This window comes from Tiliqua scincoides, chromosome 8 (genome assembly GCF_035046505.1).
Source record: "Tiliqua scincoides isolate rTilSci1 chromosome 8, rTilSci1.hap2, whole genome shotgun sequence".
NCBI lineage: Eukaryota > Metazoa > Chordata > Lepidosauria > Squamata > Scincidae > Tiliqua > Tiliqua scincoides.
This window is the reverse complement of record NC_089828.1, coordinates 45,682,278-45,699,980: the sequence shown is the minus strand read 5'-3', so window position 1 is coordinate 45,699,980 and position 17,703 is coordinate 45,682,278. Positions and strand designations below refer to the sequence as shown.

The window sequence follows — 17,703 nt, the reverse complement described above, 5'->3', positions numbered from 1 at the left end:
TTCTCTTCCATACCCTCTTTGTTTGTTGGTGTTTTTTTCCCCTTTGCCCAACATCCAGTCTGAAGAGGAGTTCTGGAGAAATTGAAAGCTTGCTGATTTTTGTGTGAGTTTTAAAGTTATTTGAACTGTTAAAAATCCTGATTAAGTGTTGCTTCTGATTCTGTAAGTGTGGATTAATGATTATCTTTTTATTGGACGTGGCTGGCCATAGTCTCTAGCTGGAGGGGGGGTGAGAAACTATTAGTTCTCCCCTCCCTACACCTGAGATTCCATCCATCCATTCATCTTATAACCCACCCCTAAAATGAAGCCCCTGGTTGTTTAATATCAGATTTCACTGTGAGTCAAGATCCAGTCCAACAGTGTTGTGTTCAATGTCTTTCTGGTGAACCCTGGACTAATTACAGCAGTGGTTCTCAAACCGGTGGGTTGCAACCCACCAGCTCGTGTAATGCTCCCCTGGTCCCTTTAAGGGGTAAGGGGGGGGGCGAGGACAGCAACGCGATCCCAATGATCGTGTCACTAAAGGGGGTGAAAGGGGTGTGCTTTTACTTACTGCAGGCTGCAGGAGTTGCAGGGAGCCCTGCGCAGCCCTCTGTAGGGCTCCCCTAGGCTTGGAACGTTGAAAAGAAGAGTTTGCAAAACACTCCCTAGTTGTGTTTGCAAACAGGAGGTGCTTTGCAAACGCTTCTTTTCAGTGTTCCAAGCCTCGGGGAGCCCTGCGGAGGGCTGTGCAGGATTCCCTGCAACTCACGTAGCCTGCAGCATGCCTGTCGTACACCCCTTTCACCCCCGTTAGTGACGCGATCCTGAGCATCGTTTCACTGCCCTTGCCCCCGCAAAGACTTATCTCAGGAGTAAAACTCCTGAAAAGTTTGAAAACCACTGAATTAGAGGGTGTCTCTGAACATCTACAGAGTGCTTTCTCTTCTTAGGGTTTCTAGTTGCTATGGTTGATGGTTTACAGGCCATCATTAAGCCCTGGTATGGCTCTTTTTAGAAATTATTGGCAGCTGATTTGTTTGGATATCCTTGTTAGCAGCTGACTGTTTTGGGGGGACTACTTGTAGGGAGGTTGAGGGTCCAAAGTTTTTAGCAAACAGTCCCCGGTGCCGGCAATCCCTTTTCTCTCCCTCCTCTATCAACAGCAGTGGGGCCCGTTCATCACCCCGTTCTCTAAACATCATTTCAGTAAACTCTTCCCCATTCCACTCCTGCCACCTCACATCATCAGCGGCAGTGCCCAAAAGGAGATGGGAGGTGCTCTTCTCTGCAGGAAGAGAGTCCCGTCATGTCACACTGCCTCTCTTTCTCTTTGTTTCTTTGGCAGTCCCCCTGGTCTCCAAAATCTGTCCTAGCGATACCTACAAGGTGTGGAAGTGTGGCCAGAATTTGAGGGTGGACACGACACTGCTGGGCTTTGACCATATGACGTGGCAGCGTGGAAACCGCAGTTTCATCTTCAGGGGACAAGGTTGGTTGGATGTGCTCCCAGTGGTGGACCCCCTTCCAGCTGAGGTTGCAGCGGGGGATTTTTCTGCGTTCTTTTCTCATACCTGCCTCTCTCCAATTGGATCTTGATCCACAGCTGCGATTCACTAAAGAAAAATGTCACATACAGGTGGGCATGTTCATAAACATTCCAGAACCCCCCACGGATACTGAATCTGCAGACACTGGGGTCTGATTTTTAAATGGCTTTAAGCACACAAAAAGCACCAAAATAAAGTTTCTGGGGTGAGGCTAGGAGGAGAAAGGAACCTCTGTATGACCTGGAAGTGAGTCTTTCAGCTCTAAAAATAGCTGTAGAGGGTTGGAAACGGCACGGTTTGGCCACGAAATGGTATGAAACCCAATTTTGGTGTTTTTTCTGTTTGTTTAAAGCCATTTAAAAGCGGGCCCCCGTATCCGCTGGCATCCAAGGACGGTGTCTGCTGGCGTCCATGGATACTAGGGTCCAACAGTATAGCTTGGCTGTCAGGACCCACAAATAGTGAAACTTGGATTGGCAGCCACATTTTCATGTTTGTGGAGAAATGATGAAGATAGCCCTCATGGGTGCCATAGAAGAAAACCAGTATCAAGTGACAGGTGTCAGTGTAATTCTGGGTTGGATTGCTTGGCAGACCCTGTGGTTCTGTCAAATGGCAGAGCATGAAAAAAGTGCAGCTTTAAGTTTTCTGATAATTTAGTTTTTTGTTTTTTAAAAGACAAGTTTCAACCTGGCAGTGGGCTAGTGCTGAGGTGTTCAATCTGTGCCTCCCTAGGGAGGCGTGGCTAGCCTCCAGGGGCGTCACCTGGCATCTCGGGGAGAGAGGCTGCTCTGCTGTGCTGCACGTGCTGCCTGCTGACTTGCTGCTTTTCTGCAGCTGTGAACAAGGTGGGTGGGGCAGCATGAGGCTGGGAGGGCGTGTGAAACATGGTGGGGAAGGTGGGAGAGAAGCCTGGCTGGGCAGGCAGGCAGAGGTGCCGCATCTCATCATGGAGCTCTCTCCATGTGCAACCTCACCCCAAGGACTACATTTCCCAGTGTGCCCCTCGCCCTGGGCATCCTGGGATTAGTCAAGGCTGGAGGAGAGAAGAGTGTGGAGGTGCTGCATCTCATCAGCACTGGGCGCGCTCCTGGCAGGCTTTAAAGTAAGTACAGGCAGTGCCGCACTTTCCTCTGCTTGGGAAGGAAGGAACCAGCCTGCTCCTAGTGGAGGGGTGTCCAAGTGCCCCAGCCTGCATCCCTCTGTCTTGCCTGGGGGAAACAGGGGTGGCATCTGCATGTTGGGTGTGTGTGTGTGAGCAGCCCCCATCTACTTTGGGGTGAGTTGTAATCTTGCTGGGTGTGGCTGCAAGCCTTTCCTCACTTTCCTGGGAGTAAGCCCCATTGACTCAAATGGGGCTTACTTCTGAGTAGACCTAGGCTTGGGGTCTGTGTCAGCTTAACCAAGGATCTTCACCTTTCTCTTTTTCTTCCCCCTTCAAAAAAGAAAAAAAACCCACTCTTGATGACTTTGTTTCCAAAAATTGATTAAAAATAAAAATCACTATTCCTTTTTAGCCATTCCCCCTTTTCCTCCTTTTGGGCGGGCGGGGGGGGGGGTACTCTGTTGCCTGCTATTGTAAGACAAAAGGCACAATCCTAACTAGGTCTACTCAGAAGTAAGTCCTATTGTGTTCAATGGGATTTACTCCCAGGAAAGTGGGGTTAGGATTCCACCCAAACAGTCTCTAGGTCTCAGTTTGCAGCAGTTTGCAATTAGCAGATACACACAAATCAAAGTCTTCCCCTCCCCCAGCAAATTCATCACTTCCCCCTCCCTTTCCAAAACCCTCCAGGTGTGCTGCTAACAAACTCAGGGCACAATCCTAACCAGGTCTACTCAGAAATAAGTCCTATTTTGTTCAGTGGGGCTTACTCTCAGGTAAGTGTGGTAAGGATTGCAGCTTCAGAGTGCTGGCAGGCTTTGTTTCTAGTGTATAATTATAACACCTTCACCCCCATTTTGGGGGTGACTGAGGTGAGGTGTTGTAATGGGGAGCCATGGCCAATGGCTACAAGGGTCAGGGGAGGCGCGAGCCGGAAAAGTTCGAGAACCACTGGGATAGTGTATACTGAACAGAGAAGGCACCCCACAGATGCAGATACACAAATATATCACTCACCTACACACATTTTGCTTTCTTAAAAGTCAGAGCTATTCATGAGTATATCTGGGGCGCTGAATCCAAAAATGGCATCTTTTTTGCCGGATTGGCTCTACTTTTGGGTGTATGGCGTAGTCACTACATATGCTAATTCAAGCAGCTTCCTCTTGAGGAAGCCATGGTGTTGGCTTCCTCACGAGGAAGCTGCTTAAATCGGCATATATGGTGGCTATGCAATACCCCCCAAACTAGAACAAATTGGGCAAAACTGATGCCATTCTTGGATTCAGCACCCCAAAAATATTTTAAATTCGTTCAAATATTCTTGGTAACTAAGAAAAGGTCTTTTGTAGACCTGTGTCTTAAATCACAGACAAGAACTTCAGGTAACGTGTATTAAATGTTTTATAACGGGAGTTTTGCCTCCCACAGAGGCATTCAGGTGGCTTACAACAATTTTGTGAAATTGTTTTCATTCCAAGGAGAATCAAAATTTATGGATGTGGGAAGAAGGAGAGCTTTACCCCTAAGAAAGCAGACCCAGTAAAGATTAGGCTAAGGAGTCTGGGAAACGGAGGACAGCTGGGATGGGTAGGCTGTAGCACATTGGAGTTTACAGATGACTGTCACTCAATTAGAAGGCCTCTTTGCAGTGTCTACATTGCAAACTTCATACTTTCTTTGAAACTGGCTTAATGTCCCTGGGTGTCCCTGGGTTAGAAATCTGGGAATGATGGAATTGATGAAAAGTCTTTGTTAGGGATGGTTGGAACAATAGTTCCTTGGATGGGAGCCAAACAGTGAAATGAGTTTTAATGAGTTGGGCAGCCATCATTTGTCTATAGTTAGGAGGGGTAATAAATAGCCTACAGGCTGGCCAATGGATTGAGGCTCCTGCTGTTTTCTGATCCTGCTGTAGAAGTGATCCTAGCCCCAGATGTGATTTGGGGGTGATGGTGTGGCTTTGGCAAGCAACATTGTCTGGTTACACCTGCTCAGAGGCTACTCTTTTCCTCTCCCCATTCAGATACCAGTGCAGTTGTGATGGAGATTGACCATGACCGGCGAGTGGTTTACTCGGAGACACTTGCTCTGGCCACCCATGACCGAGAGGGTCTTCTGGCTGCAGTGCAACCCACAGAAGAGCAGGTCATGGGGCGCCTCACAGCTCCGGTGGTCACCACGCAGCTGGACACACGCAACATTGCATTTGAGAGGTGTGTGTGGCGGGGTCCATGAAGATCACATCACATTCCAGGAGGCAGAGAGTGGCAGTTGGTGGTGATGTTGAAAGGGGAATTTGTCACAGCAGTTTCTTCTCCAGGAGGCATTCTCGGTACTTAAGTATGTGCTTAAGATTGCAGAATCTTTTGAGGCAATAACTTTAAGAGTGTTCAGACATTACACTGAGACATAAGAACAGCCCAGCTGGCTTGGGTCCAAGGCCCACCTATTCCTGCATCCTGGTCCTCACAACCAGAGAAGCCCACAATCAAGAGGTGAAAGTGCGCTTCTCTCTCACCATTGCACCCCTTCAGCTGGTATTCAGAGGCACTCTTGCCTCTGGAGGTAGCATACAGCCATCAGGACTAACAGACTTGCTTCTATAAATTAGTCTAATCATTGGTCCATCCATCTGGGACAGCCCAACTGGGGGCCCAATCCTAACCAATTTTCCAGCACCAGTGCAGCCCCAAGGTAAGGCAACAAATGTTCCCATTCCTTAAGGAGGCCTCTGTGACTGCCTCCCCACCACAGGATGCAGTGCATGCCCCATTGGCACAGCTGCACTAGCACTGGAAAATTGGATAGGATTGGGCCTTAAGTCTGCTACCCTTGATCCACTGGTGCTTCCGCCTCTGTGGTGTAGACACAAGTGCAAACACACACACACCCCAAAAGAAAAAGCCCCTTACCTCCTCACTTCACTCATTCCTCATGCAGTTCTTTTCCAAAAATAGGCAGTGTGGGACTTCCTGTTTTAATTATAGGAACTGCATGAGGAAGGGGCAAAGTGAGTGGATAAAGAAGTGGATTCCTGCTGTCTGCGTAATTCCCCCCCCCCCCCCGCAAGTGTGGGCAGGCAGTAGTCTGCATACTTATCCACTCACCTCACTTCTTCCTTGCGCGGTCCCTCCAAACAGAACAGGAAGTCCTGCGCTTCCTGTTCTGAAAAAGAACCGCCTGAAGAAGGAGCAAGGTGAAGAAGCAGATCGAAGTGACTCTGTCTGCAGCAATCTGGAAGGAGGTGGCTGCGTTGGGCAGAACCCTGAATCTGCCACGCCTCACTGCCACTCACTGCTTGATGCGCACCATGTCATCACCATGTCATCAAGGGTGGCTTCAGGGATGGGCTGGTCCTGCATCCAGCTCTCAAGGGACTGGCAGCTGTACTCCAGGGTTCAGACAGAGATCTTTTGCAGCCCTACCCACAGATGCCAGGGATTGAACCTGGGACCTTCTGCTTACTATGAGCTATGGCCCCAGTATAGCTACTGAGATATGGCCCCATCTCAGTAAAAACCTCATTGAAAAATGGGGTTTCTGTTCAGCCTGCCAGTGTAAACCACTTGAGGTCAATGAGAAAGGTGGTGTATAAATACTGTAATAAACAAATAAATAAATTGTTATGAATGGGAAATAAGGTAGGATGGGAAATAAGGGTAATAGGGGTATTGAGTGAACAATGCTTAAGAGGTAAGAAAAAGGAATTTGTTCCAGGTACAGAAGGGGATAGGAAGCCAGCGGAGAGACTGGAGGAGGTATCATGGACTGAACTAAGAGATGAATGATTTTGGCAGTAGAGTTTTGGTAGAGGGAAGAGATGCAGTAGGGGAAGACCAGACAGGAGAGAGTGGTGTTAAATCAAGGCCAGAGATCTTAATATTTGAACAGTGTTTCCAACTCTGCTGATCCTCTTCAGGCCAGCTGAGCTCAAGGTGGGTTGTCAGGTTCTCAAGTGCAGGAATCTCCAGTCAAGGAGTGATATTCCATCCCACCGTGATTCTGTTTCTTGTATATTCTGCTCTGGAGAAGGGCACTGCCCTGTCAGTATCCACTTTGCATCAAGCACTCTCCCCATTTCTTCTTTAAACATGCTGCTTACATTCAGGGATTGCGAAGTTATAACATTATGATGCTGCGTTTTAAAGTCACACTGTCATTTTGCAGGAACAAGACGGGTATCTTGGGCTGGAGGAGTGAGAAGACCGAGATGGTGAATGGGTATGAGGCCAAGGTGAGGGCACCAGGGTAGGGCTCCTGCAAAGGAAGAGGAATGGAGGGAGTAGAAAAGGGAGGGGATGCTGTTGGGGCAGGGAACTGGAGAGCCTTAACACTGAGGACTAGAAGGTTTAAGTGGATGTGGAGACTGGGGAGTTGGGAAATTATGCTTTCCCAGGGAAGGGAGTCTTTGCAGGACACAGGGCAGCAACCTGTGATGTCTCCCTCCCATCTCCAGGTTTATGGGGCTTCCAATGTAGAACTTATCACTCGGACGCGGACAGACCACCTCTCAGAGCAGCACAAAGGCAAGAGCAAAGGTACTTCTCTGCCCCTCTACTTGCCCACTCCCTAGGCAGAAGGGAAAATCCCTCCATCCCTCCCATATTGTGTCTTCAAATCCTGCAAGCTGTGGATGAAGCTGGTGGAAAAACATGGAGATGATAAAACACTGAAATTGTGGCTTTTTGGCAATTAAAAGATTTTTAGGGAATTTGTCTCCAGCATTTTAAGTGACCCTCACTAGTGACGTGTACCTAAATTGCCAAAATGTCAGTACCACTGTCCTCTTGAGATAGTGAAGGCGTTGCATAAGTACTCACAACTTGATAAACAAAAGTGTCCTTGTGAGACAGACAGGCCGCCTTTGATTTTTGCCTTTTCTTTCATTCCACATTACAGGCACATGCCAGAATTCAAAAATAGCTTCCGAGACTAAATGAGCAGGCCCTTAACTCCCAGCCTCACTGATCACAGTTGGACCTCGCTTGTTTCAATTGGCCCTCACAGCAGTTCATCAATTAGAGCCATATTTTGTGACGATGATGTGCAGGCATATAGTATATGTGTGACCAGGAAAACTGGTAGCTGAAAGCAGCACATGCACAAGATTGATGATGACCTTCTCTCTGACATAAAGCTATTTGTGCTATACCCTGGGTGCACTGAATTCCTAGGGAAATCGCTGTCAATGCTATGAACGCTGCCTAGCATGCACAAAAGAGTCTGCTTCCATCATGCTCATGTTCTGACTCATGCCAGAAGCCTCCTTTGCACTCCTCTGTCTCTTGCAGGCGGGAGAACTCCACTACAGTCATTCCTGGGCATTGCGGAACAACACGTGGGCCCCAACAACGGAGTGAGTAATAATTGGGGCAATAGATAAGTCTGTTTCAAGGGGTGGGGTACAAGGACAGAAAGGTCTGGTGTGTGACTTGAAGGTACACGATGCCCCAGAAGGAGCCAGGATGGTGTAGTGGTTCAGGACCTTGGGCCAATCACTATTTCTCAGCTTCACAACTTGGGGTTGTTGTGAAGACAAAAGGAGGGGAGGAATTGTGTACACCACTCTGAGCTCCTTGGAGGAAGGGCTGTATAAAAATATAAAAAAGTAAATAAAATATCTTTTGTCTGTCTCTCACTTAGCCATTGTTAAATGGCAGCCCAAATCTGCCACCTAATCTTGCCTCCTAGTAGGGTCACCGTGGTACAAGTCCCCTTGGGCCTGTACTACTCTTTCACTGGTGACGGGACTCTGAACCTGAGCGCTGCCAACAAAAGAAAATCCTTTAGGAAATATTGATTCATTGCATTTATAACCCACTTCCCTTCCTACCTTTCTCCAGCAAACTTGTACACAAGGCAGCAAATATAACAGAACTTATAGCTGCATAAGATGTAAATATTAAATAAGAAGATCTATTAACCAGTCATGCAATCTCAAACAGCAGTTTTGACGCAACTAGCACAGGAAAGTAGATCTCTAAAAAAGCGCAGGGGGTCAGGGTGTTTTCACGGCCTTCTTAAAGATGGGCAGTGATGGAGAGTGACTCACCTGCTTGAGGAGGGTGTTCACTGATCTGGACACCAGCACTGAGAAGGCCTCTCCTTTCTTATGTCCCTCTGTTGACCCAAGGAACAGGAAAGAGGGCCTCTGGAGTAGACGGGATTTCTTGGGCAGGCTCATATAGAAGGAACTTACTTCCGCAAGACCTGGCTCCACTTCCCACTCCCACCTCCGGTAAACGCTTCGTTCAAGGTGACTTGGAAGGCATGCTGCCATTCACAGAGACCCAGCCCTGAAGTTCTCTCTACTGCTTACAGGCACTTATCACGCAGACGCTGAGCCACACCAACCCCACAGCCATCACACCGGAGGAGTACTTCAACCCCAGTTTTGAGCTGGGAAGTCGCGACATGGGGAGGCCGGTTGAACTCACCACCAAGACCCAGAAGTAAGTTTGGGGTGGGACGCACGTTGTCAGGGAGCAGTGCCACCTCCAGAGGGGGCAGCACTAGCTCACTGTCTGCTCTTCTTTTGGTAGATTCAAAGCCAAGTTGTGGTTGTGTGAAGACCACCCGCTGTCCCTGGCAGAGCAAGTAGCGCCCATCATTGACCTGATGGCCATCAGCAACGCACTCTTTGCCAAACTGCGGGATTTCATCACGCTGCGTCTGCCCCCTGGCTTCCCTGTCAAGATTGGTGAGGAGCCTGGCGTGGCCTCCCTATGTAGTGTGTTCTTGTGCCAGCGTATTCTCATGTCAGTTTTTGTACCCATTCCTTACATTTTCACTGCAAATGTGAACCATTTTAAAAAACCCTCATGGCTTACTCCTCAAAGGATTAATATCCTTTAGATACCCCTAAGTCTTCCAGCTCCAGTAATACTTTAGACCAGCATATGTGCAGTGGGTCATGACCTGATGCTGCTGTAGCACCACAGAGCATTTACTGGGAGCCTCTGGAGGCTGCTTGCTGGTTGTGCTGGGCTTGCGATTCACTCCATTGGCTTCCACGGGCCCCAGAATTCCACGATGAAGCAGCCGGAAGCAACTTCTGATTTATGGTTGCAACTTGCAGTTTGCTTCTGCTACTTCTGGTTACTTCCACAAGGCAATCTGGGGCCCACATAGGCCAATGGAGTGGATCATGGGCCCAGTGTAACCCATAATGTTGTGACCCACCATGGAGGATGAGGTGGGTCATGACTGTTCCACGTTTGAGAGTCACTGCTTTAAGCAGATCTGTCGTTTACACTTTTATAGCAGCTTAGCTGGTTTTATTAGCAGCTTATTTGTCGTGGTTCCTCCTACCCCAGAGAATTTTGGAAATTTCCCGTTGTTGAGGTGCTTACACTTGTCTGTTAGAGGGATGCCCGACCTTCTGCCTTGCAAATTACTGTTCCCAAAGTTCCCCAGGAAGAGAGAACTGCTGTCAAATCTGAATGTAGATATGCCCTTAGTTGGAAATGTTGAAAGTTAAACCAGTTATGAAATGAATTCAAGCCAGCAGCCATTGTCATTCAGCTGCTGGCCCTGCATCCACCCTCCTTGTTCTTTGAGGGAGGGGCAGGCCTGTGACCCCAAGAGCTCTGTTAAGTCTCCCTTCATGGCCCTGCACTTCTCTCTCTCTCTTCTGCCTCCAGAAATCCCCATCTTCCACATCCTCAATGCTCGCATCACCTTTGGGAACCTCAATGGCTGTGATGAACCAGTTGTCTCTCTCCGTGGCACTGGGAGCCCTGGCAGTGACACCCCTTTGCCTGGCAGCGACCGCTCCAGCATCAGCAGTTCGAGCTCGCTTGGTACAGGGGGAAATTGCAGGGGGGGGGGAAATGGGGGTGGTGGAGGAGGAGGGAGGCAATCTGTGGTACAGAAATAAGATTACAGCTGCGGAGAACCTCAGATGTAGAAAGGCAAAGAGAAGTAGAACTGAACAGGGAGTTCCCACTGGTGTGTCAGTTATTTTGGTTTTTCAAATGTGGATAGAGGCGTTTGGTTAAAAGTTAATTCAGTGGGGCCTCCTTATCTGCAGGGATTTGGTTCCAGACCCCGCAACCCCGTGGATAAGGAATTACATGGATGCTGGGGTCCGCTCCTGAAGTTCACACAGTTACTTATTTGGGGCCTCTGGAGGCCTCTCCTGGGTTGCACTGGGCTGGCAACACACTCTGTTGGTCTCCGGGGTCCCCAGAATGGCCCGCAGAACCTTCCGGAAGCTATTTCCGGTCAAACTGGAAGTCCTCTCGGAAAACCAGAGATAGTTTCTGTGGGCTGTTCTGAGGCCTGCAAAGACTGATAGAGTGGGTCACCAGCCCTTCAGGATTCTGGAGGCTCCAGGTAAGTAATTGTGGGGAGCTTCCAGAGGCACCCATGTAGACCCTCTGTACCCACGGATGGTTAAATCTGCTGGAACAGGACCCATAGGTGCAGAGGTTACACTGTAATTCAGCCTTCAAGATACCTGATGCATCCAAAGACCAAATATTGAAGATAATACAACTGAGGGTAACATAAATGTAAGCATGTTGCTGGATCAGACCAGAGTCCACCTGCATCCTGTTTCCAGTAGAGCCAACCAAATGCCCCCAGGAAGCCCAGTCAGTGGGGCACTGAAGTGATGGGCCTTCCCCTCTTGTTTACCCCCAGCTTTGGCTCTGGAAAAGATGACAGCCTCTCCACAGGGGGGCTATGAGCTCATCCCGCCCTTTCGTACAGCCTTTTAAACTTTGTGTGATCACTGCCCCTTGTGATTGTGGATTATACTGTTGATAATTATATTGAAAGAAGGGTCAGCACTTTTCAGCAATATGTATCTATTTTTTAAAACAGAAAATATTTTCAGATAAGTGAAAACCATGAATTTATTATTGTCATTATTTAAAAATATAAAGGTGTTTACTAAATGCTCTTTTCTGGCAGAACTGGTATTAATCGTGTCAAATACAAATTTTGGAGAAGTGGGATAGAAAGATCAGGGTGTGGGATTTAGCTGGTAGTTGTTGCCACAACACATCACTGCTGGGATAGGTATGGGGAGTAAGAGTGGTCTGCACCTGTGAGGGTACGAGGTGGGCATTTTGCTCCCTTTTGCCATAGGTGATGGGGTGCCTATGGTTCCCTCCCTGTAGGCTCGTGCCGGTGCTTTGAGATGGACCCTTCCTTGTTTGAGGCCCCGCGAGGCTACAGCGTGGTTGGGAGCCATCCGGACCCCTTGCGTGAGGATGACGACGACCTCCTCCAGTTTGCCATCCAGCAGAGCTTGCTGGAAGCAGGGAGTGAATACGATCAGGTGAGCACAGACCTCTCTGTCCAAACCCTTTGCCCAAAGCCTGGAGCTTCTCTGTAGTTGTGAAGTACATGCTTTAAGAACATAAGAACATAAGAACAGCCCCACTGGATCAGGCCATAGGCCCATCTAGTCCAGCTTCCTGTATCTCACAGCGGCCCACCAAATGCCCCAGGGAGCACACCAGATAACAAGAGACCTCATCCTGGTGCCCTCCCCTACATCTGGCATTCTGACTTAACCCATTCCTAAAATCAGGAGGTTGCGCATACCCATCATGGCTTGTACCCCATAATGGATTTTTCCTCCAGAAACTCGTCCAATCCCCTTTTAAAGGCATCTAGGCTAGATGCCAGCACCACATCCTGTGGCAAGGAGTTCCACAGACCAACCACACGCTGAGTAAAGAAATATTTTCTTTTGTCTGTCCTAACCCGCCCAACACTCAATTTTAGTGGATGTCCCCTGGTTCTGGTATTATGTGAGAGTGTAAAGAGCATCTCCCTATCCACTCTGTCCATCCCCTGCATAATTTTGTATGTCTCAATCATGTCCCCCCTCAAGCGTCTCTTTTCTAGGCTGAAGAGGCCCAAACACCGTAGCCTTTCCTCATAAGGAAGGTGCCCCAGCCCCGTAATCATCTTAGTCGCTCTCTTTTGCACCTTTTCCATTTCCACTATGTCTTTTTTGAGATGCGGCGACCAGAACTGGACACAATACTCCAGGTGTGGCCTTACCATAGATTTGTACAACGGCAGTATAATACTAACCGTTTTGTTCTCAATACCCTTCCTAATGATCCCAAGCATAGAATTGGCCTTCTTCACTGCTGCCGCACATTGGGTCGACACTTTCATCGACCTGTCCACCACCACCCCAAGATCTCTCTCCTGATCTGTCACAGACAGCTCAGAACCCATCAGCCTATATCTAAAGTTTTGATTTTTTGCCCCAATGTGCATGACTTTACACTTACCGACATTGAAGCGCATCTGCCATTTTGCTGCCCATTCTGCCAGTCTGGAGAGATCCTTCTGGAGCTCCTCACAATCACTTCTGGTCTTTACCACTCGGAAAAGTTTGGTGTCGTCTGCAAACTTAGCCACTTCACTGCTCAACCCTGTCTCCAGGTCATTTATGAAGAGGTTGAAAAGCACCGGTCCCAGGACAGATCCTTGGGGCACACCGCTTTTCACCTCTCTCCATTGTGAAAATTGCCCATTGACACCCACTCTCTGCTTCCTGGCCTCCAACCAGTTCTCAATCCACGAGAGGACCTGTCCTCTAATTCCCTGACTGTGGAGTTTTTTCAGTAGCCTTTGGTGAGGGACCGTGTCAAACGCCTTCTGAAAGTCCAGATTTATAATGTCCACGGGTTCTCCTGCATCCACATGCCTGTTGACCTTTTCAAAGAATTCTATAAGGTTCGTGAGGCAAGACTTACCCTTACAGAAGCCATGCTGACTCTCCCTCAGCAAGGCCTGTTTGTCTATGTGTTTTGAGATCCTATCTTTGATGAGGCATTCCACCATCTTACCCGGTATAGATGTTAGGCTGACCGGCCTATAGTTTCCCGGGTCCCCCCTCTTTCCCTTTTTAAAAATAGGCGTGACATTTGCTATCCTCCAATCTTCTGGTACCGTGGCCGTTTTCAGGGACAAGTTGCATACCTTAGTCAAGAGATCTGCAACTTCATTCTTCAATTCCTTAATAACCCTTGGGTGTATGCCATCAGGGCCCGGTGACTTATTGATCTTTAATTTATCAATGAGGTCTGAAACATCTTCTCTTTTAACCTCTATCTGACTTAACTCCTCGGTTAGGAGGGGCCGTTCGGGCAGCGGTATCTGCCCGAGGTCTTCTGCCGTGAAGACAGATGCAAAGAACTCATTTAATTTCTCTGCCATCTCTAAGTCTCCTTTTATCTCCCCTTTCCCTCCCTCACCATCCAGAGGGCCAACCGCTTCTCTGGCGGGTTTCCTGCTTCTAACATATTTGAAGAAGCTTTTATTATTCCCCTTAATGTTGCTGGCCATGCATTCCTCATAGTCTCGCTTGGCCTCCCCTATCACCTTCTTACATTTCTTTGTATACAGGAGGTGCCAGATTCAATCCCTGGCATCTCTAGTTAACAGGATCTCAGCACAGAAGACTGAGGATGGCTTGTCTCTGACTGGGTCCCCTGAGAGTCTCTTCCAGTCCAAGGAGGCAATACCAAACTAGAGGGACTAATAGACTGACTTAGTATAAAATAGCTTAATATGTTCACCCACCTGCCTTTGTAACACAATCCATAGTAGACTTCAAGCCCAGAGACTGCACCTTGCAAAAGCTGCTTGCAGTAAAACAACCAGCCAACAGCCACGTTCAGAGAAAGCCAAAACTGGGAGCTTTCATCTGATGTATCTGTTGGGGCAGGAAACCACCTAGGTCTAAGGCTGTTGCATTGTATCACAACCATGGATTCCTCCTCAGGAATCAGTATTCAGTGGCTTGGAAGCATCAGGAGGGCGTGTAAATATTCTTACCTCCAAACTCATCTTTCCCATCCACTTCAGGTTACCATTTGGGAAGCCCTGACCAACAGCAAACCAGGCACCCACCCCATGTCCCAGGAGGGATGTAAAGTCGACAGGTGAGTACAGAATTGTTCAGATTAGAACCTGTGGGGTCTGGGCAGCCAGAGCCATCTGTGCTGGGTGCTCAGTCAAGGGCACTGCCAGCAGCGAGGGAGAAGCGTCCATGATGGAGACTGAGAGCCATGCTCAGGAATGCAAAGAGGAGCCCAATCAGCCTCAGATGTGACCAAGGAAGGGGTTAAACCACCCAGCTTTTTCCTCCTGCCTTCTCCTCCCAGGGATCACAGGCAGCCACCCTCACAGGGCAGGGTTTACTAAGCTCCTCATCAGCTGCTGGGGAACTTTTATACATAAACACCTCTGGTCTCCACTCTTCCCCTTCCTGCCTTTGCCCTGGTGTAAGTGTTACTCCTTTCACAGGCCCTGATCCTGAAGGGAACCTCCTCTCCCTGCCTGGTTGTCCCATCAGGTCTGCTGGCAGGTTGCTGAGGCTCAGGCCACATGCCCACATGCCCACATTGTTGGCCCGTTAGCTGGCAGGAGTGAGGCTGTCTGTGGCCCAGGTGCCTTGCAGCAAGCCTGGAGGTGGTTGCTGCGTTGGCACATATTGCATTAGCCAGCTGCGCTCACCTTAACAGGTCCAGCAGCAACTGTGGTGCTGTTTCAGGGGGGACACTGTGCCTGAGCCCCTGGTGATGGGCCCATTCAGGCTGTGGCAAAGACCACCAACTGTCAAGGTGGGGTGAGGACCACCCTGGACAGAACCCATATTTGTTTTCAAGCAAGGACCAATAAGGGGACCTGAACAGGCTCCTGTGGTTTCAGGTGTGTCACAACTTGCTCTAATGCTGGTCATGTAAGACAGTGGTGCTCCTTTTCCTAGAAACTCTAGAGCAGTGGTACTCAAACTTTTCCGGCCAGTGGCTCCCTTGACCCCCCTCCCGTGGCTGTTGGCCATGACTCCCCATCATGTTCCTGAGGGTTGGAAGTGACATCATTAAACTGGAAGTGGCCAGAAATATTAACTATATTAATATTAATCATATTAATCATATCATTATTAACTGCAGATCTTAAAAATATATTATTAATACACAGCAATATGCATGCTTTAGAAATGATCAGCTGTTGATCACAGTTGGAGACAGGATGCTGGAGTAGGTAGATTTTGTCTGGTCCAGGAAGGCTTATTTTTTTTAACTTTGTAAGCATACCACTAGAATTGTTTTATCAAATGAACTTTGTGAGCAACCAGTCTGACCAACATTACACACACACACACACACACACCTGTGGACCCCAATCCAACTAGTCATTTCTCCCATTCTCCTTGGATAGGATTGAACCCTTTATTAATTTAACGAAATTAAATTTTTCCAGCAGCTGGTGGGGAAAACAAAAATATATCAGAGCGGATAAGGGTTTGGTTAGGAAGCTGATTTGTCTCCTATACTAGGAGATGCACAACTCAAGCCTACGCATGTCTACTCAGAAGTAAGTCGCATTAGAGTCAATGGGGCTTACTCCCAGGAAAGTGTGGGTAGGATTGGGCTAGCAATCACTTCAGCAATGGCTGATAAGTATTCCCTTCAAATAGCAAGATTCATCACTTTAAAAATACAGCCTTTCCTCTTCAGTCAAACAACAAGATTAATAAATCACTTTAAAAACAGTACCCTTTTTCTGCTCCTGGCCAAGTAAAGTGTATGCTTCTCTCTCCCCCCCCCCCCTTTGCCAACTTCATGGAAACAACTTTAAGACCCCTGGTGACTGGTAAAATAGGAAGCATTTTATTTGGGGAGGGGGAGGAAACTCGGAAGGTTTGGAAAGGGGGGAGTGGAAGAGGGAGGGAATTGAAAAGAGAGATTTCACTTTGATGAGAAGCGATCCCAGGCTGGGAACTAGGAACCAACCAGACAAGGATCAGCGAGGGTTTAGGACTGCAAGCTGAGCATGCTCGGTACTTGCCAGATGGGGGTTGGAGTCGAAGAGCTTTGGAAACAACATGCAGCAAACACAGAAGGTGGCAGCCTCTGAGTGGAGGGAGAAGAGGGCGGGGCGGCGGCAGCCACTCTCGCAGCTGAGCAACTCCCATTTCTTCTGCTCTACAAAAAAGCACAGACAACGGGCAGAAGACAGGCTCGTGTTCTGCCTCGGGGTGTGACTATATTGCTGCGAGAGGACATCCTGCGCCTTCCCTTTGAGTTCCTGGTGCCTCCCTAAGGAGCCACGCCTCACAGTTTGAATGACACTGCTCTAGAGGCTGGGAGGTGGAGGGCCGTTATGCATGTCATGTGAAATGCGCCTTTGTGGAGGAATTCATGGGCAGTCATTGCACTGATCAAACATACCTGTTTCTCAGATTACCTGGCATTTGCAAACGGTTACTTGCAAAACTCAAGCAAGTGAACTCATTCAGCTAACTGTATTTAGCTCTCCTTGGTACAATCCTTGAGTAGGCCCGGCCCTACTTAAGAAAACAGCTGTCAGACCACAGCAACTGCTCACACTCGCCTCTCTGCTCTGCCCCCTTCTCAGGACCCCCCAACACACACCACCACAGCCTGCAACCCCTCAGCAGCCGACACCCACTGCAGGTAGGAGAACCAGCCCAGTGCTGCCCAGCTACGCCGAACAACTTCGCCTGGCCATGGAGCTCTCGGCAAAGGAGCAGGAGGAGGCCGTAAGGCGTTCCCGCCAGGAAAAAGAGGAATTTGAACGGATCCTACGTCTCTCACTCACTGAACAATAGCAGACCTGCACTGTGGGGGGGGCACTACTGCACAAGCCCTTGGCCAGCCTTTAGGAGGCGTCAGAACTAACAGACCATGCCTCCCCTCCCTGAATCAGCCATGCTCAGAGCTAATGCACAAAAGCCAGAGGGCAGAGTGACTGATGGGCAGTAACCCACTGCAGGGCTGGAGCAGTGCCACAATTGGGGGGGGGGGGCTCTTTCCAGATCCTGACGGGAAGGTAGCACTCGGTCCTGGGTCATCTGCCAGCCTGTTGCACAGAACATGGGCCTCAATAGGGAAACTGGGAGGGGAGGGAGGGAAGAGAAGAGGTATGGGAGACATTAAACACAAGCTATCTCCCCAACGCTGAGCCATTTAATTTCCCCCCCCTCTGGTATCAGGGGGTCAGGTAAGTCTGGAGCGACTTAGGGGGAACCCAGGGCGGAAGCCTCAAGCCACCCTC

The 17,703-nt window shown here is 48.9% G+C and overlaps 1 protein-coding gene across 1 annotated transcript in view; it reads left to right on the top strand.

Moving 5' to 3' along the window:
* ANKRD13B (ankyrin repeat domain 13B) overlaps positions 1-17,418 on the top strand; it is a 37,325-nt gene extending 19,907 nt beyond the window's left edge. Inside the window, exons 5-16 of the mRNA XM_066635897.1 lie at positions 1,331-1,474; positions 4,664-4,853; positions 6,808-6,874; positions 7,097-7,178; positions 7,932-7,996; positions 8,962-9,092; positions 9,183-9,340; positions 10,284-10,442; positions 11,769-11,929; positions 14,485-14,561; positions 14,975-14,986; positions 17,044-17,418. Of these exons, the coding sequence (XP_066491994.1) occupies positions 1,331-1,474; positions 4,664-4,853; positions 6,808-6,874; positions 7,097-7,178; positions 7,932-7,996; positions 8,962-9,092; positions 9,183-9,340; positions 10,284-10,442; positions 11,769-11,929; positions 14,485-14,561; positions 14,975-14,986; positions 17,044-17,257 (1,460 nt within the window). The 3' untranslated portion in view covers positions 17,258-17,418. The remainder of the gene's footprint in view (positions 1-1,330; positions 1,475-4,663; positions 4,854-6,807; positions 6,875-7,096; positions 7,179-7,931; positions 7,997-8,961; positions 9,093-9,182; positions 9,341-10,283; positions 10,443-11,768; positions 11,930-14,484; positions 14,562-14,974; positions 14,987-17,043) is intronic.
* Positions 17,419-17,703: the final 285 nt, after the last annotated feature.